The 24,050-nt window shown below is 54.4% G+C and overlaps 1 protein-coding gene across 4 annotated transcripts in view; it reads right to left on the bottom strand.

Moving 5' to 3' along the window:
- MGRN1 (mahogunin ring finger 1) overlaps positions 1–24,050 on the bottom strand; it is a 56,430-nt gene that overhangs the window by 5,987 nt on the left and 26,393 nt on the right. For 3 of the 4 annotated variants that reach the window (XM_079943677.1, XM_079943674.1, XM_079943676.1), the window contains 11 exons: positions 23,047–23,135; positions 22,235–22,381; positions 21,048–21,165; positions 13,320–13,386; positions 12,588–12,637; positions 10,873–10,920; positions 9,558–9,626; positions 8,090–8,249; positions 4,430–4,539; positions 2,008–2,073; positions 382–608 (listed from right to left, as the gene is read on the bottom strand). In XM_079943677.1, the coding sequence (XP_079799803.1) occupies positions 382–608; positions 2,008–2,073; positions 4,430–4,539; positions 8,090–8,249; positions 9,558–9,626; positions 10,873–10,920; positions 12,588–12,637; positions 13,320–13,386; positions 21,048–21,165; positions 22,235–22,381; positions 23,047–23,135 (1,151 nt within the window). The remainder of the gene's footprint in view (positions 1–381; positions 609–2,007; positions 2,074–4,429; positions 4,540–8,089; positions 8,250–9,557; positions 9,627–10,872; positions 10,921–12,587; positions 12,638–13,319; positions 13,387–21,047; positions 21,166–22,234; positions 22,382–23,046; positions 23,136–24,050) is intronic. The other variant, XM_079943675.1, reaches the window with a different exon arrangement.

Here is a 24,050-nt window from a genome sequence, read left to right as displayed (position 1 = left end):
GGGCTGAGCAACAGCAGGAGAGACCCATGTGTCCTGCTGTATCTTTGGAGTTGTTTTGTCACACGTATAAGGCGCACGGGCTGTGGGAGTTTTATAGAACCTGTGCCTTCTTTATACTTTTCTAGAAAACCAACACACGTCTGAGCAAAGACTAAACACAGCAGGGCTGCTCGCTGGCACCTCCAAGTGTCCAAAGGACCAGGACTGACCCTTGCCCAGCCCCTGGGCATGTGGCCCTCGAAAGTCCCTTACATCAGTGATGATGATCCTGTAATCGCCAAGCAAGGCCAGGGCTGGCTCGTGGGGCACAAACAAGGTGGATGAGGTGCACCTGGAGGGTCCCGCACACCTTCCCCAGGGGGCTGCCGGCGGTGGTCTCACCTGTCGGGGGATTTGCTCCTCAGCTTGCCCTTCTGGAGGCTGCTTTCCATGATCCGATCGATCCCAGCAAGTGGACAACTCGCTTGGGACAGGCCGTCTGAGACGCCTGAATAGGTGATCTCTTCATAAAGGGGGGCCGAGGGAATGGCTGGGGAGGCAGCCCGAAGGCCGTTGAGCGCCTCGAGCAGGGAGATGGGCTCGTAGCCAGGCGGGATGCTGTCGGAGCTCTGCAGGGACAGGAGCAGGTGAGGGACGGGCCGGCCAGGCACCCTGCCCACTGCCCATGGCCACAGAGCCCCAGACGCCGGCCTGGCGCCCCAGGGATGGTCTGCTCCCCAGAACCTGCTCTCTGACCATCTCCTGTCCACTCCACCTTCCAGAGACTCATATCCCCCTCCCTCAGAGGGGCGCCAAGAACTCCAGAGCAGCATCGGACACCCAAGTGGCCCACTCGGTGCCCAGGATGGAGGAAGAGAGGGCCTTGGCCAGCCCCTACCTGGCTTTCTGCTCCTGCCTGGTGGGCGCAGAGAGTGAGAGAGGTGTTAGTGAGAGGAGGGGGCAGGGGCAGGGGCAGGAGGGGAGCAAAGCCATGGCAGAGGCGGGAGAAGCCGGTGGGAGTGTGTGGCCTAGGCCAGGAGGACCTGCCCGACACGGGGGCCCAGCCTAGAGATCCTCCTTGGGCCGGACAAGCAACTGCAGGGCTGATATGGGCTCCGGGGAGCCTAACAGGCACCTCCTCAGGACCAGTCTCACCCTCTCTGGGAGTAGATCCAATCAATAGGCTGAGTCTTGCTTTAGGGTTAAAGGCAAAGGGAGATGTTAGGCCTCCCAAGCCGGGGGGTTGGGCAGCCGCCTGCCCTCACTCTCGTGAACAAGGTGAAGGGCAACGCTCTACATGGGACTCCTGCCTGCCCGGCTGACCTGTGAGAAGGAAGGGAGCTGCCCTTCAGGGAGGTGACAGAGTGACCCTAGGGACCAGGGGGAGGCAGAGGAGCCAGGTGGTGCTCTCTGTCCTCAGCAAGCACCTCCTGGGTTCCCTGGGACCACGGTGTCTGCATTTGTCCCAAGCCACCCCCTTGCCCCTCGAAACAGGGAGAAAACCTCTCTGTCTAGGCTGACCCTCAGTGACCCCAACCCTCTACCATTTTCCAAAGGGGCCCGGGGCTCAGCGGAGGCCCCAGGCAGAGGCCCGGCCCAGCCGCCACATGCTGTCTGCTCCCTGAGATGCAGAAAAAACGTGAGAAATACAAGTGTTGGCCTGCAGAGCAGGGATGCAGGGTGAGCAAGCACGAGGGACGTTTGCAACAAGAGCGGCAGCCTTAGTTCCGCCTCCGTCATTCCACTGCCAGCAAGAAAAAAAAGGGAAACAGGGCATCAGGAGACCACGGGCAGAAGCAGAGCTGGCGAGAAGGGGCGCCCGGGGCTTTCTGCCGACAGACCTTGAGCTTTGCTTGTTCCACAAAACTCCCTTCCTGGGCAGGGACGCCGGGACTGGGGAGAGTGGATTTGACAGATTAAATGAACAGAACACGTTAGCCTGGGGTGAAAGTGACTTCCCATTCTTGTCACTGGTACAATAATCAGGGCACAGGGCAAAGACGTAGCCACAGGGCCAAACACACTTACTGTTTCCCTTTTAGGTTTCTTGCTGGCCAGTGAGGCAGGGTGCGACTTTGATTTTTTAAAGGGACACTGTCAAGATAAAAATCATAGATTTTACCGCTGCCACCCCCCATGCGGCGCTGGAGCTGGCTGGCTGGGGTCTCCCTGGTCTGCTGGTCTCCAGGTGTGCCATGAGCCAGCGCTTCGCAAACTCTACGTGCATGTAAATCGTGGGGACCTGGCCGAGCATGGGTTCTGCCTTGGGCCTGGGTTAGCTGCGCCTGCACATCCTTGCAGCTCTGGAAGAGCCCATCCCCGTCCGCAGCGGCCACTCATGGTCTGGGTCACCTTGAGCAGCAGGTCCTGGCCAGGGCAGGTGTTGACAGTGGCCAAGCGCTCCCCACAAGCGGGCCTGGCTGGGCACAGGGAAGGGACCTGGAGGTCCCAGCACAGCCTCATTGACTCATCACCAAGTCTAGCTCCTAAAGGTGGGGCTAAAGCCCCCGATGACCCCCACTCTGCAGCGATCTTAACAGACTCACTGGAGGAAATGCCCAATCTGGACTCTAGTACTACGTGGAAATTGCTCGTGCAGGGAATGTGGCAGAGAACAAGGGCCACTTAATTGGGACTGTAACCTCCAGAGAGGAAGGCGGTGGCCCTCTGGAGTGCGAGCTTACCATCCAAGCCCCAGGCTGCCCTGCACTGTGGGAGGCACTTCGGCTCTCAGGACAAGAAGGATAAACATGGGAGGATCCTGCCTGACCCTCAGATGCCAGGGCAGAAACCCAGAGAGGCGACAATAAAAACCCACCACCTGAGCCCACCCTCCGTGGAAGAGCAAAGCTCCTTTCTCGGGGTCAGGAACAACTTAGTACTGTTTTTCTCTCCACCAAAAACATGGTGCTGGAGAAAGTACTCGCTGTTCTGAAAACAAGTCCACTGTTAAATGGCTGAGGGCCTGGTTTCAGAGCTGGAAGCCCTGATGCCTATGGGCCCCACAGGCTAAACAGTGTGGCTGGCCCGGGAGAAGTGGGGTGATGGGCACCCCAACCTGAGGGGCAGCCTTGCTCCTGATCCAGCAGCAAGACCACACCTTCAGATTTTGAAAGAGAAGCCAGAAATCTGAGTCTTAAGGAAAATTCCTAGACTTTTAAACATTGGCCCAATTTTCAGAAATGCTGGGCTGAACACATCACACCTGCTGGCCTGGGGCAGGCGCCCTCTGTGGGTATGCCAATCCAGAGGGCTTTGGCTCTTTTTCCTTTTCCTTTTTAATTTTTTTTAAAATAAATTTATTTATTTGTTTTTGGCTGCGTTGGGTCTTTGTTGCTGTGTGTGGGCTTTCTCTAGTTGTGGTGAGCGGGGGCTCTTCGTTGTGGTGCGTGGGCTTCTCATGGCGGTGGCTTCTCTTGTTGCAGAGCATGGGCTCTAGGCGCCCGGGCTTTAGGAATTGTGGCTCGCGGGCTCTAGAGTGCAGGCTCAGTAGTTGTGGCGCACGGGCTTAGTTGCTCCGCAGCATGTGGGATCTTCCCAGACCAGGGCTTGAACCCATGTCCCCTGCATTGGCAGGCGGATTCTTAACCACTGCACCACCAGGGAAGCCCTCTTTTTCCTTTTTAGAGAGCTGGCAGGGCCTCTAAGAATCACTGGATCCAAACCACCTCAATTGAGAGCCCAGAAAATAGGTTCACTGGCTGACAATGCTCAAAGTCAGCTGGGACCCAGGAGCCGGGAGCCGGGCCTACCCCTGTCCGTCCTTGGTCCTTCTGCCCCCACCTGCCCACCTCAGCGACCCCCTAAACCCCACCCTGTCTGTGTGTCTCTCCACATCTCTTTCTGTGTCTCCCTGTCTGCCCATCTCTCAGCATCTCCCTTCTGAACCTCATCCCCATCTGTCTCTCTCTCTCTCTCTCTCTCTGTATCTGTCTCTCCATGTCTCTGCATTTCTGTGTCTCTCCCTCCCCATCTCTGTCTCTGCCCACCTCTCTCTCAAGGTCACCTTGGTGGAGCAGAGGTGATGACACCACGACCCTTCAGACTCAGTGAAGGGTCACCTGCATCTTAGGCTCTTGCTATTGGCAAAAGCAACGCCATCCGGCAGCCAGAGCTCACTGGGCCCAGCCTGGACCACCCACGCATCTTCACAGCTGCCCGTCGGGACAAGGCAGGTGAGCCAGAGGCCCAGAGAGCTGGCAGGCAGGGGTGCTGGCCAGATAGTCTGGGTCCTGGCCTGGCACCACCCTGAGGGCAGAGCCTGGGCAGCCTCCTCCTGGCCACACCTCCAGGGCTTCCTGACCTACTGGATCCCACCTGACCAGCCCCACCAGGAGCCAGGCACTGTCCTAACATGAAGGCGGGCCCTGCACAGTAGGCAGGGGCTTCCTCCAGGCCCCTCCTGTCTCCACCCCCACACCCTCCAATGCAGGAAGGAAGAGGCACTTACAGAATGTTCATCGTGGTCCATGCTCTGGGCCAAAACGGGGCTGAAGGAGATGGGGGACAGGGCTCCTGGCTTCTTCCTCACTGCCCGGATCTGCAGAAGGGCCCGGAAAGCTGTGGCGGAAGGACAGGGTCATGTGAGGCAAGGGGCAGCACCACTGAGACCCTCCAAGTTTCGGGGACACTGACCACCCACCCACCCCGCAGCAATCCCAGGACAAGCCACGTTTCTGAGTTGAAGGCAGTATTTTTTTTTGACATCAGTCTCAGTAAAATTTTGAGGGGTATGTCTCCTCAGGCAAGGGAAACAAAAGCAAAAATAAACAAATGAGACTATATCACACTAAAAACCTTTTGCACAGCAAAAGAAACTATCAACAAAATGAAAAGTCCACCTACTGAATGGGAGAAGATATTTGCAAACAATATATCTGATAAAGGGTTAAAATCCAAAATATTCAAAGAACTCATACAACTCAACAACAAAACAAACAACCCAATTAAAAAATGGGCAGAGGGGCTTCCCTGGTGGCAAGTGGTTAAGAATTTGTCTGCCGATGCAGGCGACATGGGTTCGAGCCCTGGTCCGGGAAGATCCCACATGCTGCGGAGCAACTAAGCCCGTGCGCCACAACTACTGAGCCTGCACTCTAGAACCTGTGAGCCACAACTACTGAAGCCCGCACGCCTAGAGCCCGTGCTCCGCAACAAGAGAAGCCACCGCAATGAGAAGCCCAAGCACGACAATGAAGAGCAGTCCCCGTTCGCCGCAACTAGAGAAAAGCCCGCGCGCAGCAACGAAGACCCAACACATACAAAAATAAATAAATAAATTTATTTTTAAAAAAAAGATAGATGTACCCCCTATGTTCTCTACAGCATTATTTACAATAGCTAAGATATGGAATCAACCAAAGTGCCCATGAATAGACAAATGGATAATAAAGATGTGGTGTATATACAATGGACTATTGTATATGTATATACACCATCAAAAAAGAATGGATGGACCTAGAAGGTATTATGCTAAATGAAGTAAGTCAGATAAAGACAAATACTGTATGATTTCACGTACATGTGGAATCTAAAAAACAAAATAAATGAACAAACATAAAACAGAAACAAGAGTTATAGATACAGAGAACAAACATCTGGCTACCAGATGAGAGTGGGTGGGGAGAGGAAGAAATAGGTGAGGGAGATGAAGAGGTACAAACTTCCACCTGCAAAATAAATGTCATGGGTATGAAATGTACAATGTGGGGAAATATAGTCAGTAGCTATGCAATACCTTTGTATGGTAACAGACGATAACTAGACTTACTGTAATGATCATTTTGAAATGTACAGAAAATAATTATTATGTTGTATAACAGGAACTAACACAGTGTTGTAGGTCAGTTACACTTCAAAACAAACACACACACATAGAAAGAGAGATCAGATTTGTGGTCACCAGAGGTGGGAAGGGGGAGGGGGAATTAGATGAAGGCCATCAAAAGGTACAAACTTCAAGTTACAAGATAAATAAGTATTAGGGATGTAACGTACAACATGATAACTATAATTAACATTGCTGTGTGTTATACATAAAAGTTGTTAAGGGAGAAAACCCTAAGAGTTCTCATCACACACACACAAATTTTTTTTAATTTCTTTAATTTCTATTTCTTTATATCAGATGATGGATGTTCACTAAACTTATTGTGATATTCATTTTGTGATGTATGTAACTCAAATCATTATGCTGGGCTTCCCTGGTGGCGCAGTGGTTGAGAGTCCGCCTGCCGATGCAGGGGACACGGGTTTGTGCCCCCGTCCGGGAGGATCCCACATGCCGCGGAGCGGCTGCGCCCGTGAGCCATGGCCACTGAGCCTGCGCGTTTGGAGCCTGTTGCTCCGCAACGGGAGAGACCACAACAGTGAGAGGCCCGCGTACCGCAAAAAAAAAAAAAAAAAAAAAAAAAAAAAAAAATCATTATGCTATACATCTTAAACTTATACAGATCTGTATGTCAATTATATCTTAATAAAACTAGAAGAAATAAAAAATTTAAAAATAAGGTTAAAGGGAAAAAAAAAAAAGAACAGAAACAACATGAATAGATTCCTCCCGGTAGTAAGCCAGAAGCTCAAAGGAAGCAAGACACCTTCTTGGAATCAAATAGTAAGAATGATTTCCTGAAGACAGTAATTCTCAGATACAAGGAATTTTACTCAGTCAAATATAGCTGATGAAATAGATAACCACAATTATATTCTAGTTTTCAAATGCATAAAGAGTTTGCTTTGTGAAAGTAAGTTGGTTGTGAAGTAAGAGTCCATGAGATATTAAAGAGTATTAACTTATTATTGAAAATGAAAATATGATTTAATTAGAACAAATGCCTTCAAAATGCCCTCCCTTTATCTCCTCTTACTGTATATACTAACAACGGAATACCTTTAACCTGGAATGCAATTCACTAAAGACAACTAAAGTAAATCAAACTGAGAAACAAAGTAAAATAACATGTTACCAACAGAGACTCACTGAATCTAAGTTAGGTTTTTGAGTATGCTAAACACAGGGCAAAGAACACTTCATTACAAAGATCAATTTGCATTAAAAAAATGATAAACCTAAGCTTTGTTCTTTTGTCTTTTTCTGCCTCGGTGTGCAGCTTTCGGGATCTTGGTTCCCCAACTAGTGACTGAACCTGGGCCACGGCAGTGAAAGCCGGGAATCCTAACCACTAGGCCACCAGGGAACTCCCTAAGCTTTATTATTTTTAAAACACACTTTCTTTTTCTCCCCCAGGGTTTCCCAAGGCCATGTATATTGATTAATTGCTGTGAAGCATAATTTTAACGTAGCCATAGACTACTCAACAAAAGAGAGTTTTATAATGAACAGTCATGAACCTAGGAAGTAAATGTAGCAATAAAGAGATATTTTCACACTTGGAGTTTTAAATCGACCAATACATTATTTCTGAAAGTGACAGTAAATCTGACAGTCTTTGTCTATGCTAAAAAAAAAAAAGCTGTCATTTATCTCCTCAGAGAAAATGTCCTGCAGCTCCCATAGGAGGGTGCTCTTGACGCTCACACCCAGTCCCTGCCAGGACCAGCAGGAACCGGGCCCAGGACTGCTGACCCACCAGCAGGACCTACAACCTGAGAATGTTTACTCTCTATTGGAGGATGAATATTTTGTTCAGAATTAGGCCCAACATGACAACTTTCTTTTTTTTAACGCCGTGTGCGCCACTTGTGGGATCTCAGTTACCTGACCAGGGATCGAACCTGGGCCCTCAGCAGTGAAAGCGCAGAGTCCTAATCACTGGACCTCCAGGGAATTCCCCCAACGTGACAACTTTTGACTGAGAAAGTCCAGATGCTCAAGGAAACCAAATTTAACTCCTTGATCATTTACACCCACCACACTTTTCATTTTATTATAATTTTTTATCAAAATATTTCCCACATACTCTTTTGAAATAAAGATCTGACTTGCTGATCACTTCTGTGCAGCTCACCCCACACACTGCCCTGCAGCCCCTCCTGGATACTTGCCCTGCATCTGACTTCCCTGGAGGCAGACGGCACCACCCCATCGCCACGGATGTCCCTGCCCACGTCTGCCACCGTGCCCGTCTCCCTGCCCGCCCATCCCACTCACGCAGCCGGCAGATGGGGCAGTTGCTGGCCTGGTAGCGCAGCGTGTCGGCGCACGAGTTGCAGAGGCACAGGTGGCGGCAGGGCAGGATCAGCGTGTCCCGTAGGTCTGACAGGCACACCACACACTCGTTGCTGTTGTCGCTGTTCTCCTCGTCTGAGGGCTGTGGGTACACCGAGGGTCCCAGGGTCAGTGGCTCCCGAGGCCAGATTCCAGGGGCCTTCCTGTTCCCACTTCCCCTGGGGGCTGCGGTGGCAAAGGGAAGCCCCAGGGGCAGAGGAAGATCACCAAAGAGCAGGACGCCCCCCTAGCCCAAGACACCTCCCCAAATCGAGAGATCTTGGGTCTCCTACTCCCCAGAACCAAAGAGGAAATGTGGGAAGACTCGCGTCTGCCAAGGCTGCCCATTTACTTGCTTAAAACAGCAACAACAAAAACATGGCAACGGAGTTCCCAGGCAGTCCAATGGTTAGGACTCTGTGCTTTCTCTGCTGGGGTCTGAGCTCCATTCCTGGTCAGGGAACTAAGATCCCACAAGCTGCGCAGTGCGGCCCCCCAAAAATAAATCAGGCAAGTCTAACTTGTTGAAGTGTTTTCCTTAAGTAATGGCACCTTCTGGAAAACAAAATTAGCTTCTGGATCAAGAGGTAGCAACAGCCTAAACAGGGATCAGCCAAGTCCAGCCTGCTGCCTGCTTCTGAAACCAAGTGTTACCAGAATACAGCCTTGCCCCTGTGTTTCTGTATGTCTGTGGCTGCTTCTGCATGATCCCGGCAGTGCTAGACAGATGAGCAGAAGTGACAGACGCCATAGAGGTCGACAACATTAACTACCAGGCCCTCTATGAGAAGTCAGATGACCTCTGATGCAGAAACATGACCTGGGCAGAGAGCACTTGGCATCCAGCCAGTTCCAGCCACCATGGAAGCTGGCCTGAGACCCCAGAGGTTTTTTTTAAAAAGGCAGCAGTTTCATTTGTGTCTTAAGACAATGACAAAGGCATGGACTAATTCCCTGGCTGTGCCAGACCTTGGCTCTGTGGACCACCAGGCTCCTGTCACAGGCACTGGAAGGCGAGCCGGCCCACGGGTGCAGCGCGGGCTCAACTGCTGATGAAGGGAAAGGCCAAGGCTGCACCGGGGAAGGGGGCAGCAGGAGGGGGTCCGGCATCCCCATGCTGCCCTGATGGCCAGCTGCCCAGTGATGGTAACAAGCCAGTGAATTTGCTGGAAAAAGGACAATGTCCCACAGACTCTGCTAACTCTAGAAATTAAGGAAAAATGATGGAGTCTGGGGGCCTGGGGTCTCCAGGGGAAGGCTCAGCAGGGAACTGGCTCATCTGCCACCAACCTGCAGGGCCCTGGCCAGGACAGGGGCCCCAAGCAGGTCACCCACAGGCCTGCCTCCGAGCAGCTGGGAGGAGCACAGGGGAGCACGGCCAGCCTGGCCCGGTGGTGCCACAAGCACGCACCTTCGTCTCCTGGTTGTTCTTGTTCTCAATGCCGTAGATCTCCTGCAGCAGATAGCTGACCCGGTCCACCTGGAGAGCAGAGAGGTGTCTGGGCACTTGCTCCCAACTCAGTGGCTCCTCTGCACCCACCTTTCCCGACAACCCCTCCCAGGTGCCGGGCTCGGGTCCTGGGGGCAGGTGTGGTTGGCGATTCTGTCTAGCCCCACCCCCAGGGAGCGGGCACTACTGAAGACAGGCAGGGAGAACCGTCACCTGCCCAGCCGACTGGTATCAAGGACACTGGGCTGGGCCCAGGTTCTGCCTGCCCCGGAGGGCGTGGAGCCAAGCTCTACCCGGACCTGGCGACCACATCTTCTGCCCACCTTACTGTGCCCAACCCCAGAGGAAAACACCAGCCCCACAAGAGTGACCAGAGTAAGGCCTCGAGCTGACCACAGTTTAGGGGTCAGATACTCCTCCTGAGAGCCACGGCCCTGCCGGTCAGCTCTCCTGAAACAAGTGCCCAGACCATCACTGGGGTCTCCTGCCCTCCTGCCCCCTCCAGGTGTTGCACCTGCCAGAGTTCTCTCAACCCCTCTTTTAAAAAACTCAGCAACACCACTCCTGGGTTGTGGCTGACACACCTGAGCAGCTACACACAGGATAATCTGATAATCACAGCTTTGAAGACAGACCCCACCACGGCCGCTGTTAAATCAGTCTCCAGGCTCATTTCAGGGGACCCTGTCCGCTAAATCCTCACAGAACGTACCTAAGTCGGAGGCCACCAGGGCTAATTCTTCCTGGTGTTAGACCATGGAATTACGGACCCCAAAGAAAGGCTGTACTGGTCTATAGCTCCCATTGGTTCCAAGATATTCCATCCTTCTCTCAAATATGGATTAAGTCAATCTAAGTCTTTGCCCAACACAGAGGTGATTTCAGCAATTTGTGAAGAGGAGGGGAGGCTGCAGTGTTTCTCCCTTCTTTCCTCCCTCCCTTCCTCCATCCCTCCCTCCCTTCCTTCCCTTCTTCCTCCATCTGTCCATTCATTCACTCGGCAAGTGTTTACTGAACACTCACTCGGTTCAAGCTGGACAAGGTTTGGCTACGATGGTCAATGCAGGTACGTGGTGGGTATGCAGGACACGCGGACACACCCAGTGACCCCGACCCTGACTCCCAGAGCCCAGGGCCCACAGTAGTGGTGTCACCAGCTACTTCCACAGCGGCCATGGTGGCCCGGGGAGAATAATCCACAGAGACCACTGGGTCACATGTGTGCGCCTGTCTTTTAAATCAAAAGGGCTCACGGTATTTCCTCTGATGGACTTACGATTTGCTTCTGCTTTAAAGGCTTCACAGAGAAGCTGCCGTCGACGTGCTGCAGGGAAGAAGGACAGAGAGGTTAACTCGGCCATGCGGAAGGCCCGTCCTCGGTCAACCCACATCTACGGCTGAAAAAAGAAGGGGCCACACAAAGACTCGAGAGACAGGCCAGGGATCCTCCAACTGTGGTCCTCTGACCTGGCTTCGAAACTACCCAGAAAATCTTCTAAAAATATCGCCTCCTGGGTCCCACCCTGACCTACAAAACCCAACTCTCCCTGGGTCGTTCTCAAGAACACTCAAGTTCACCACCATCAGCCAAGTTCTGACAATGGATAGGCACCTCCCCAGCTGCAAGAAGCAGCACCTGGATGACAAGAACCAAGACAGACGGCTCCAGCCCTCAAAGGGCTTGGTCGAATCGCGAAGACAGCACAAGGATGTCACTGCCTTACGTACCAGGAAGGCCCAAAGCTCTGAGAGCCGTGAGAACAAGATAGAGCAAATGCGTCTGGTGGTACCTGGGGAGGCACACGGCTCCGAGTCCACACAGTTAAGCACGGTACCAGATCTGAACTCTCGCTCACCAAATACCCCTTCTGAGTCCACTGAGACCAGCACCTGGCACTTTCTGTAAGGCTGATGGGTTCTGACAGAAGTTTCTAGCATGCTGCACTCCAAAAATAAGGTAGTTTCTCACTGGACTCTACACTGGAAGCACCAAATGGAGTGTCTGCCAGTGACGGCCCATCGCCCTGCCAGAGCACACAGATGGTAAATAGTCACCATCTCCTCCGACAAGGCCGGCCTGGGGAGCACAGCTGGTGAGCCCAGAGATGGAGAGGGCCACCTCCACCACGGCCCCAGGAGGCCAGGGAGAGCACAGACCCAACGTTGCCAGAGGGGCCTCAGGCCCAGCTCCACGGACCCCCTGGGGCATCTGGAAAGACCCAGATCACACGGAGGAGATGGGCTCTGCACTTAAGGCTTTCAGGGCTACAGGTACACCCTGGGCTGAGGAAGCCAGGGCTTGGAAGGACGTCCAGAACAAGCGGTCTGAGACTGGTTTCCTCGTGAGGTCCTTGCTCCTCGTCCATCTGGGCCACAGGCCGGTGCTAAAAACACAACTGCACAGTGCCGACCAACGTCAAGGAACACTACAAGGTGGGGATCAGCCGTAGCCTTTTCAAATAGGGGACACACCCCACTACGCTGGCAGGACTCTCGGTGACCAGGGACCCTGTCCCAACACAGCTTGGCCCTCGCTCGCTGCATGGACGGACGCATGGAACTGTCTGGACCCCGGTGAGAGGACCATCCCTAGAACCCGAGACACCCTAATGCAGAGTAAGTGGTGGGGCTGACTGTCCTCACCACCAGCCAACACCCCCACCACACACCATAAACACGGCCACAAAGCATGGACAGTCAGGGGCCTGGGGACTCAGGTCTGGTGGAAAAAAGGGCAAACACCTAAGTTCAAATACACATAATGCTAAAAAGGTAGTAGTAAATGAATCCTTCCATGTAAATGGTCTCTTTATATGCGGGGCACCCCCAACTCGGGGACCCCAGGAGAGTATGTATGTCACGTCTAGGACCGTACTAGGCAGGTGGCAGACCCTCGTCCACCCCACCAGCATTTACTGGGCACCTACTGCGTGCAGGATGCGATGACAAATGAGGAGTCGGCTGCACGATCAGGAGCAAGATGGCACTTACCTTCTCAAAGGCGGCCAAGAGCACGTGGGCGTGGCCGGTCACTTCCACACCTGCCCGGGAGAGAGGAGAGTGGTCAGAGCCGGCCTCTACCACCCCTGGCCCCCTGCCTCAGGCCTCCTCTTTCCAGCTGGCACGTCCCCAGCTCTCAGCCTGCAGGCAGGGCCTGGTCCTCTGAGGACCCACTGAGGTCTTGTCCTTGCCTCGCCCTCCTCTGCCTGCAGCTCCCTCCGACCCGCGCACCTCACCCGGCCCCAAAGCAGCCACTGCCGGCTGCCCACGGTTGGCTCTGCTCCCGTCTCACTCGGCATGGGGACAAGCCTAGGCCGGGCAGGGCTCCGGTGTCTGCACCCTCGCCCGGGACCCCACAGCCCACAGCAGGGGCAAGGAGAGGCCAGCAGGACTGGCAGGAAGAGGCAGGCGGCGAGGGGTCAGCGTGGCACTGGCAGCCTTCATTGTTCCACTGCGGGGTGGACACCAGCACTGGAGGCCTGTCTTGCCACTGTCAGCGCCGCGAGAGCCAGGCTCTGCCACAGGGGCGCAGGGACGGCACCAGCAGCAGGAGACAGAGCGCTCGGCGCCCGAGCCCCTCGGCCCCAAGCCCGCCCAGCAGGCTGAGCCGACGTCGTCCGCTGTTTCTGGACTGAGATCCCCGGACCTGGCTGACTGGGGTGAGGAGGGCCTCTTCCCAAGTGTGCACGCCTGGAAGGGAGACCGAAGGGAAGGGCCACTCACCGTCCCCCTCATCCACCACAGCCTGGATGACCACTGGAAACGTGCCCCGGTCCAGGTCAAAGTTCAGCTGCAGAGAAAGGAGGTGACAACAGTCAGACTGAGCTGGAGGGAGTGGGTGGGATGAGTAGGAGGCGTTGAGGTGACAGAGCTGAGGCCAGACAGGCGCCCTTTTCTTCTTTGTGGTAAAGCAGATTAAAAGGGCACATTTGTGTTCTAAGTGTAACTCAGTGTCATTAAGTACATCCGTACGGTCACGCGACCATCAGCACCATCTTTCCTGGAACGTCCTCGCCAGCCCTCAGCGGGCCGCCCAGCCCAGCCCAGCCCTGGAACCTCCATGCTGCTGCGTCTGTAGATGGGCCGACCCCTGGACATTCACAGAAATGGATGCACACAGTGTCTGTCTTTTGTGTCTGGTGTCTCTCAGGCAGAATCATCACGCTGCAGGCGCCTCCCCCTTAAGGCTGAGTAGCACTCCCCGCCTGGCCAGACCTCACTGTCACCCATTCACCTGCTCAGACACCAGGCCCCCCTTCGGCTGTGTTGAGCGGGGCTGCCTCTGCTGGACTCTGCTGGGTGGACCCCTAGGCACGGGAGTGCCGGGTCCCACGGAGATCCCGCGTCTAACCTTGTGAAGAAAGGCACCCAGCTCGGCCCCAACAAAGACGGAACCAACGTGAAGGAGAGACCACGTGGCTTGTCCGAGCTCACGGAGAAACCTCCTCTCACTTTTCCTTCTCCTCCTGCTTAAGTCCTCCGGGGATCCCCGCTGCCCTCTGGCTGCAGGCCACGTTCCTCCCCACGTGTCCACTCAGGTGCAGCTTCCACGGCTGCTCCCCAGTGGGGACCGTGGGGAGGTCACACAGAGCCTGCAGGGCAGAGGCGCTCAGCCAAACACACCCACCACGGGAAGGGTGCCCAGCGGGTCCCTGGCCATCAGTGGGCGGGCAGGGCCGGGCCGGGGCCAGTGCTGGGACAGGGCATACTCAGCACTGCCAGGTTCGGGTCTGGCTCTACAACCTGAGCATCAGGTCCCGGTCCTAACGCAAAAGTTCCGAGCAGGCGGCCGAGAGAGCACGCGGTGAGCACCAGCCCCTGGAGCTGCTTGTGTCCAGGCAGCGGGAGCCGGGGAGGGAATTGGCCCAGGAGGACCACGTTGGGTAGGGACTCCAGGGCACGGGGCTTGGTAGGAACGTGTGCGCACGGATCCACACGCGGAGAGGTGTCCAGGCCTACCCAGGACCCACAGCCTCAGGGTAGAAGGGCTGCACCACCAAAACTTGGACCTGGGAGAGGGAGGGACCCGCTTTCCCCGCTCCTGCCTTGCTCGGGGGTGCCCCACGGGGTGGGGGGGTGACCGCCCGAGACAGGAGTCACACATCCTCTACAGCTATCCCGGGGCCAGGGGCCTCCCACACGCCTGCTTCTGCCCTCCCTACACCGAGCCAGGGAACAGGGAGCCATCTTGCCAACGACCATCCCGCAGTTACCCCGGTGACGACGATGACGATGATGACGATGACGACGATGACGAAGCTGAGGTGGGTGTGATGCGCAGGTGCTGCCCTTCCCAGGCTGTAATCAGGCCCAGGAGGGGAGCTATTCAGGTGACAGAGCTGGACGGGGAGCAGTGCGGGCCCTGCCACCCCCGCGCTTCCGGCCTGTTGCTGAAATATAGTCGTCAGCGCTGACGTGGCGACTTGGTTGCTCTGAGGAGCTGCCAGTGATTTGCATTTTCTTTCTCTCTTGCACACTGAGTGCTGCCTCAGCACCAGCTGACGGGTGGAATAAAAGACACTGGTCTGGGGAGGTGTGACGGGGGCTCCTGCCCCGCTGGCCGTCGGGTTCACGATGGACAGCCTGGCTAAGTAAGCACCCTGCACCCCGACTTCATGGACCCCTGCGGCCACCTGCGAGGGAGGGACTGTTTCTATTTCCAGCTGACAGATGGGAAAGCAAGGTTCGCAGAGGTGGCATAACTTGCTGGATGCTTCATAGACAGAGTGACAGAGCCAGGGTTGCCTCCAGGCCTCGCCCACCTGTGTCCTCCCAGCTCCTGGGAAAGGCCATCACTGCTTCCTGCATGCCGCTGGTACTTCTGTCCTGGAGACTCTGCTCTTATCAAGCCTGACCCACCTGGGGCCTCCTGTCCAGCCCTGTCCAAACCCTACTGCAAAGGTGCAAATGACTGTTGTCCCACTTTTCAGGTGGCAGCACCCCGACTTTCCCTGAGGAAATGTGGGAACAACTTCTCTCCTAGCCTGGTACTGTGTGGCCTGGCCAGAGGATGGTATGTCTACCTGAGCACTCTGGGACGCAGGCGGGGACCGCACCTCTCACTGGTCTGCAGGGCGCCAGCAGAGAGCGAGGCCAGCTCAGCAGGAGCATACCCTTCCTGATGACACGGGCCCCTGCAGACACCCAGCCTTTTCAGAATCTATGCCAATTAGTTCCTGATTTTCTTTTCTTAAGTCAGACTGAGGTGTTTCTGTCACTTGTAACCAAAGAAGTCCTGACACAGACACCACTTTGAAGGCTCTGCCGCAGCAGCCTTCCCGGCGCCTCCCACGAACATTCAGTGCCCAGACCACAGGGCAGCACACTACATGTGACATTTGTCCAACAGACTTGCAAACCCAACAGAAGACGCGGTGCTGAGCCAGGGACAGAGGTGGAGACGACAGGGCACCATGACCCCCGCTCTCCCCAGACACCAGGGCCTAGGGGTGGGGGGGAAACCCTGGGAGTACAGGGACCTAGGGAGCAAGGACCACCTCCTCCCAGACTCCTGCTCCCCAGAGCTTGGCACATGAGTCACGCCCCAGAGCCAAGCATGCGGGGAGAGGACAGAGACTTCCACCCTCCCAGAGAGTCTGAGGGAGACGCTTTTTAGTTTTTGGCCACGCCAGGCAGCATGTGGGATCTTAGTTCCCTGATCAGGGATCGAACCCGCGCCCCTGCAGTGGAAGCTTGGAGTCTTAACCACTGGACCACCAGGGAAGTCCCAGGAGACACTTATTTTTAATGCAGGGAGTGAGGCTTTCTTAGGGAAAAAGGCAGCCAGGTGAGGAGAGAGAGCAGCAGCTGACGGCAGCAGGAGTCCCGCCCAGGCTCCCCTCAGGCTCTGCTGTCACAGAGGAGCCGTGGACGAGGGTCTTTGCAAGGCCTAGGTCAGATGGACACTGGGAAATAGGGGAAAGGCAAGGGGTGGGGGAGGAGGGGACGTGGCTTTGACTGAAATAAATGGAAGCCCATGAGGAGCTAGTGGGAAAACTGCAAAGAAGCCCCACGCGTCACGAGGAGATCTGTAGGTGTTGACCTGGAAAGACTCCACATCATGGTGCAGTAAGAAAAGAAAATGACGCATGTGTGGGGCAGGGGGCATATGGGAAACCTCTATACCTTCCTCTTAATTTTGCTGTGAACCTTAAACTACTCTAAAAAAGTCTTACAATTAAATTAATTTAAATTCAATTAAAAAGCAAACTGCACCCAAGAGGAATGAAAACATACATCCACACAAAGACTTGCACACAAATGTTCACAGCAGCAACATTCATGATGGCCAAAAGGCGGAGACAACCCACATGTCCATCAGCTGATGAAGGGCTAAACAAAATATGATCCCATCCATCCAGTGGAATGTTATTCAGCCATAAAAAGGAATAAAGCACCGATACATACTACAACCTGGACAAGCCTTGAAGACATGATGCTGAGTGAAAGAAGCCAGCACCAAAGGTCACATAGTGTCTGATTCTGTTTATGAGAAATATCCAGAACAGACAAATCCAAAGAGACAGAAAGTGGATGGGCAGTGGCCAGGGGCTGGGGGAGGAATGAGGAGTGATTGCTAGTGGGTAGAGGGTTTCTCTTGGGGATGACAAAAAAGTTCTGGAGGTAAGGCAGTAGTGACGGCTATACAACTCTATGAATATAGTAAATACCACCGAATTATACACTTTAAAAGGGTGAGCTGGGGACTTCCCTGGTGGTGCGGCGGTTAAGAATCCACCTGCCAATGCAGGGGACACGGGTTTGAGTCCTGGTCCGGGAAGATCCCACATGCCACGGAGCAGCTAAGCCCATGCGCCACAACTACTGAGCCTGTGCTCTAGAGCTTGTGAGCCACAACTACTGAGCCCACGTCCCACAACTACTGAAGCCTGTGCGCCCAAAGCAACAAGAGGAGCCACCGCAATGAGAAGCCCGCTCACTGCAACGAAGAGTGGCCCCCGCTCACCACAACTAGAGAAAGCCCGCGTGCAGCAACGAAGACCAAACACAGCCAAAAATAAATAAACAAAATAAATAAATTTATTAAAACAGAAACAAAAAAATAAATAAAAGGGTGAGTTGTATAGTATGCAAATTATGTCTCGATAAGTTGTTTTAAAAAAAACAAGCTACAAAATAATATTTGTAAAGTATGACTGCATTTTTGTAAAAAACAAATGCATACAGGAGAAAGTCTAGAAAATACACCCCACATGGTCAGAAGTGGTCACTTCTGGAAAAGGAGACTGAACTGGGAACATTCTGCTTGACAGATTCTGTGTAATCAGAACATTTTACTATAAGCATACATTACTGTTATAATCTTTAAATAGGCAAATCTGGGGAAAACGGCTAAAAAAAAAGGGAGGATGGCCAGGCCTCTGATGGCACAATGCTTGCAGCTGAAGGGACACCTGTGTCTGGAGACATCTTCAGCTGTCACAATTGCAGCAAGGGACATTCCTGACACCTGGTAGGCAGGGGCCAGGGAGGCTGCTCAACATCCCACAGAGCACAGGACAGTCTCTGCCAGAGAATGACCCAGGACCCAAATGTCAACAGCACCGAGGCTGAGAAACCCTGGTATAAAGGAGAAACCTGAGTTTGGTGCCAGAGTGTCGGTCACAACTCTAACACCTACCAACACCCGCTTCAAGGGGTGGCAAGGACGTCAGCTGGCAAGGACGTCATGCCAGGATGTAACAGCATCCTTCTGCTCTCCGTACAGCTTAACTTCCAGAACCTTCTATTTATGGCAAATCTTAGCCGTTTCCTAGCTACAGTAACGACTGATGAAGTTTCCATTTAAAAATACATGTAATAGGGCTTCCCTGGTGGCGCACTGGTTGGGAATCCACCTGCCAATGCAGGGGATGTGGGTTCGAGCCCTGGTCCGGGAAGATCCCACATGCCGCGGAGCAGCTAAGCCTGTGTGCCACAACTACTGAGTCTGCGCTCTAGAGCTTGTGAGACACAATTACTGAGCCCGTGTGCCACAACTACTGAAGCCCGCGTGCCTAGAGCCCGTGCTCTGCAACGAGAGAAGCCACCGCAGTGAGAAGCCTGTGCACCGTAACCAAGAGTAGCCCCCACTCGCCATAGCTAGAGAAAGCCCGCGCGCAGCAAAGAAGACCCAACGCAGACAAAAATAAAATAAATTCAAAATAAAAAAAATAAAAATAAATAAAAATACATGTAATAGAGGGAGGAATTGGGGGTGACTGCTTAATGGGTGCAGGACTTCCTTGTGGGTGATGAGAACGTCCTGGAACTGCCCAGTGGTCACACACTATGAATGCACTGTCACTGACGTAAGTTTATATTGTGTGTATTCTATCACAGTAAAAAACACCTGTAAGAAAAACTGAGCTGATTTCAACAACATATTAGTGGGAATTCTCTTTCGGTCCAGGGGTTAGGAATCTGCACTTTCACTGCCGAGGGCCCAGGTTCGATCCCTGGTCAGGGAACTAAGATCCTGCAAGGTTTGTGGTGTGCCCCCCCCCCCCCAAAAAAAAGAACATCTTAGCTGAAGTGATAATCAGAAAAGGCAAAGATGAGGACGGGGTCCCAGGATAACAACACTGGACAGGCCCACCAGGCCACATGCTGACAAGCCGAGGACGCAGGTTCCCTGATGCACTGAGGGAGCCAAGGGGGTGCCCTCGTGGAGCACCCAAGACTGGCTTACAAGTCAGGTGTGCGCTCAGGACAAGTGACCCAAACCGCTGGTGATACAGGACATCTGCAAACGCACAGGGGATGTTTCAGGGCCAAAATGCCAAAACTGGGTTATTTCAGAGGTCACCAAGCTGAGGTGCAGCCTCAGCCCAGCCGCCCCGCAGTCACCATAGGTGGGGGCACCCACTCACCTGCCCTCCCAGCCCCTCTGCCCTAGGGGAGCTGCCCCATCCCATTCACAGGAGGGTGGGTGGGACCAGATGCACCTGCCGGGCATCTGAACCGGGAATGTGTGCACACGGGGACGGAACCATCCTGACGGCACGGGGCTGTGGGCAGGGGGCCCCCAGGACTGCTATTCAGCTTGGCCTTTGACTTCGAGGGCCCCACCTGGCTTCCAGAAGACCTGCCCTTCTCACGTGGTAAAACAGAGGGGGCTCCTGTTGCTCGACATCAAAGCGCTCTGACCAGCAAGCACACGCGGCCGGGAGTAACTACCAGGGCGTGGCCTTCACCGTCTGACATATCCGTGATCCAGAACCTTCCTGGCAATTCCCACACCACACCATACCCTGCTACCTCCAATCCTTCCCACTCATGTATTTCAGTAACATAAGACGGGACTACCCTCTGTCAAAAAAAACTAGAGAATTCAGCTACGTCAAAGAAGCCAGACATGAAAGGCCACATACTGTACAGTTCCATCCATATGAAATGTCCAGAACAGGTAGATCCAGGGAGACAGAAAGCAGATTAGTGCCAGGGGCTGGGGCAGGAACAGGGATCAACTGTAAAGGGCATGAGGGATCCTACTGGGAGGATAGAAACATCCCCAAACTGGATTGTGGTCATGGCTGTGATCACAGATTTACTAAAAATCACTGAATTGAACACTTAAAATGGGTGAGTTTTATGATATATAAACTCTAACTTAATAACCTGTTTTTTTAAAAAAAACAAAATAATTCAGGGGTGTACACAGTACTGATACTCACACTGTACACATGTAGTGTGTTTGTGTGTGTCTTCCTTATACCAAGCTCCTTTGCAGAAATAACTACTGTCTTAAGCTTGACGGGGAACCTTCTCTGGCTTTTCCTCAAGGATTATGTACACATACATGTACCTGCAGAAGTGGTCTTGTGCACATCTGTGGCTGCCACATATGTGCGATTACATGGTATTTGTCTGTAATGTGCTCTTCTCCAAGCCCAGGAGGTGCTTCCACATCAGCACGTACAGCAGACATAAGCTCTGTCAGCTACTCTAAGGCTCACGACATCCCAGAACGGAGCTGGACTATGGTGCCCCCATTATGTATACAGGGGGTTCCCATGATGTCAGTGAACCAAGCGATACCTCCGTAATGGACATGTAGATTGTTTCCAATTTACTACTACAGACAGAGCTGCAGTGAGCACCCTCCACATCGTGTAAATCACTGTCCTTAGCTACAGAACCACTGGGTGGGAGGCATCCTGCCAGGCTGCAGCCCCGTGGCCCTGACAACCATACCAGAGCCCATACGGAGCTTCTAACTGCTGCTGCTCCGCCCGGCCACGATCATCCAGTCCAGCCAATGCCTGCACCGACCACAATCCACAGTCCAGGTACCCTGACTGGGCACACAGACCTTGGTCAGCAGCCATTCCTGACACTTATCAACCATGTGAGGAATCTGAGTGAACAGGCCCCACTGTGCTTGCCCCCCTCCAGGGGAAGGAACTCGGGGAGGGGCCAGGGGAAAGGGGGGCCCAGCCAAGCTGTTACCTCATCATCCTTCCACTCCGAGAAATCGATCTTGAAGGAGGGCAGGGAGAACTGCTGGCTCACTCCCCGCTTGTAGTGGACAGTTTCGGACTGCAGGGCCGGGCTCTTGGGGGTGTACCTGAAAGGGCCGAGAGAGAAAGGACAGTGAGACAAACTCTCTGCCGCATCCCATTCTCCCAGAGCCCATACCTGCCCAATTACTGTTACCTTTCCAGACTTGGCTACAACTTTCCACTAGGCTTTTATGGTTTGCTGACATTTTTGAATGAATACAGTACAAAAATGCACAGTGCAAAGTGACCCCAAGCCCCGGCCTCACGCGTGCTCCCAGCCACCTGCTTCTCTGCCCCGTCCACAACCCGTGTGTCACTCCTGGGAAAGCTGAGGCATAATCATGCCTGCATGAGCAGGTGTTTCTTCTTTAATATTCAAACAGCAGTCCACCTACAATCTGCTCCGACCACTTGTGTGCCCGAAGCTGTCCCACAGTCATCACAGATGGAGGTGCCGTGTTCTTGGGACACTGCATGGGTTCCACTACGGTTTTACTCTAATTGATTCAACCAGGCTCCCAGTGGTGGACACCAGGCGGTCGCCAACATCTTGCTATTCCAAACAAAGCTTCCAGGACTCTCCTCTGCACACATCTTAACCACACATGCAAGCATGTCCCCAAGATAAATTCCCAGGAAAGGAAAGGCTGAGTCAAGCAGCACACACATTTTCAATCCCGGTAGGCTCTGGCATCTCCCTATATAGGAATCCAACCCAGGACCTTCACCCACCTCCCCACACCTGCTGTCCCTGGGGCCTCACTCAGTCTCTAGGACAAAGGACACTCTCAAGGGCCTTGGCACGTCCGGCCTGAGACTGACACTGGGGGAGGGGCTGCTCTTACACGAACAGGGACTCACAGACCGAGCTCTCAGCCACCACTCCACCCCCGGATCAAATCTGGCCTCCGAGGGGTTTCCTCCGACAGGACGGAAGTGGGTGCGTTTCTGCCCATCCTGCCTGGGTCTGGCCTTACAGCCTGGAGGCAGGCCTGCCACGGTCATGCTGAAGTTGCAGATTTCAAACTTTTGGGGCCAGCAGGGCCCTATTTCAAATCAAAGCTCCGAAAGTTCAAATACACAATACAGACAGAAGCAGAACCACTGGGCCTGCCAGGCCCCACGGGGACTCACGCAGCCGTCCCATTCAGGAACTCCTCCACTGCCTGGCAGTAGATGGTGATGGCCACCCGGGCGTCGGCATCGAAGGTGAACTCCAGGCTGTAGAGGACTCGGGGCTTTTCGCCGTCCTCAGTGGGGCTGTCAGCACCGTCCTTGTACCTGCCCGGGAGACAGAGGAACAGGGCAGGTCAGGGGCTGTGCCTGCGACGGTGTCCCCACCCCATACAGCACCCCCGCCCCCGCAGGGGCCCCAGAGTCAGCTGCCTGGCTGCATCCCACCTTCCTAGGAACGTGGAGGCCGTTCCCTGTTTGGACAACAAGGCCCAACAACGCAGGGTCCTCCTTCCCTTGTCTCCTGCTCACAGAAAGGGAGACTAGTCCTCTGGGTTTAGAAATGGCCCCGATCCCTCAAGTCTTCCGGGTTTGAGGCGGTTTCTCAGCCCACTGACGCGCCGGCTGGACTGCTCGAGGCAGTGGGGGCGTGCTGAGCGCCGTAGGGTGCCGAGCGGCATCCCTGGTCCCTGCCTGCCAGATGCCAGTAGCACCGCCCTCACCCACCCCCAGCTGTGACAACCAAGACTGTCTCCAGACCCGGCCCAACACCCCTGGGGCACAGGTGCCAGGCTGAGGCCCGGCTTAAGGCTGGAGTTCCACAGGCAGAACCTGCGGGCCCCTCCCCTCCCCCCCCCCGCCCCCCAGGGGCAGCTCTGGAATCGAGTCCTGATTCTACACAAGGGGGAGTAGGGCCCAGGGTCACTCTCTCCCAAGCACCAGGGGGCCCATGGGGGGCCACAGCGCGGCACAGGGCGGGGGGGAAGGGTTACCTCACAAGCCGGAGGGAGTCTTTGCGGATGTTCACCAGGCTCCTCAGTGTCTTCACAGGCTCATGGGGGGCAGGGGTGACGTAGGGAAACTAGGAGGGAAAGAGCAATTCCAGGTAACCCCCAGGGCATGGCAGCGGAGGGAAAACAGGGCTTCATCAGAGCAATGGTCACAACCCTGCCTGATCATCCTGGGCCCTCGCACTGACCACAGGACAGCACTCCCCTCATCCACATCCAAGGAAACCACAGGCGACACGGCCAGCATGTGGGAGAGCCGGGACTGGAACTGCCCTGAGGATTCTGGGTCCCCAGTTGCAGGAAGGACCCTCAGCTAGGTCCCCGGGGCAGAGGTTAGGGTTGGGGCTCTCAGGCCACGTTCCTGGAGGTGGGACCTGTCGTCTCACTGCTGCCCTGAACAAGGCAGGCTCTCCACACAAGGACGATAGTCAATACAGATTTCGGAAGGGACTTGCGCCCACACAGGCACGCACGCACGCACACGCACGCACACACACACACACACACACGGGTGCTGTAAAACTGGTGGTGTCTGGAAGGCTTGGGCACGGGGTCAGTCTCCTGCTGGTGACAACGCACTGAGTCTTAGCAGATGTTTTCACTGGGAAGCTGGGTAAAGGACACCCGGGGTCTCTCCATCACTTCTCACAACTGCAGGTGACTCTACGATGGTCTCAAGGAGAAAGTGACACAAGACAACAGATCTACAGGTGGCCTGCAGAGCCAGGTCCTGGGTCTGAGCCAAGGCTGCAAAGACATGCAAGGCAGGTTCTGCTCCTGCTGTCACAAACTCGGGAGGGTGGGGAGCTCAGTACAACGTGGAAGCCCCACTGGCCCCATGGGTGGGGGACCAGCACTCTGGGCCCCAGGCCAGTTAAAGGACCAAGACTTCATGTCAACCAGCTGCTCTACAGCTAAAACAGCCTGGAGACCCCTGGTCCAGGGGATAGCACCCCCACCAGGCCCAGGACTCAGCAGCCTTAGGG

Source organism: Stenella coeruleoalba (assembly GCF_951394435.1).
Source record: "Stenella coeruleoalba genome assembly, chromosome: 15".
Classification (NCBI taxonomy): Eukaryota; Metazoa; Chordata; class Mammalia; order Artiodactyla; family Delphinidae; genus Stenella; species Stenella coeruleoalba.
The sequence above is the reverse complement of the archived record's forward strand: the minus strand, read 5'-3'. Positions and strand labels throughout refer to the sequence as shown.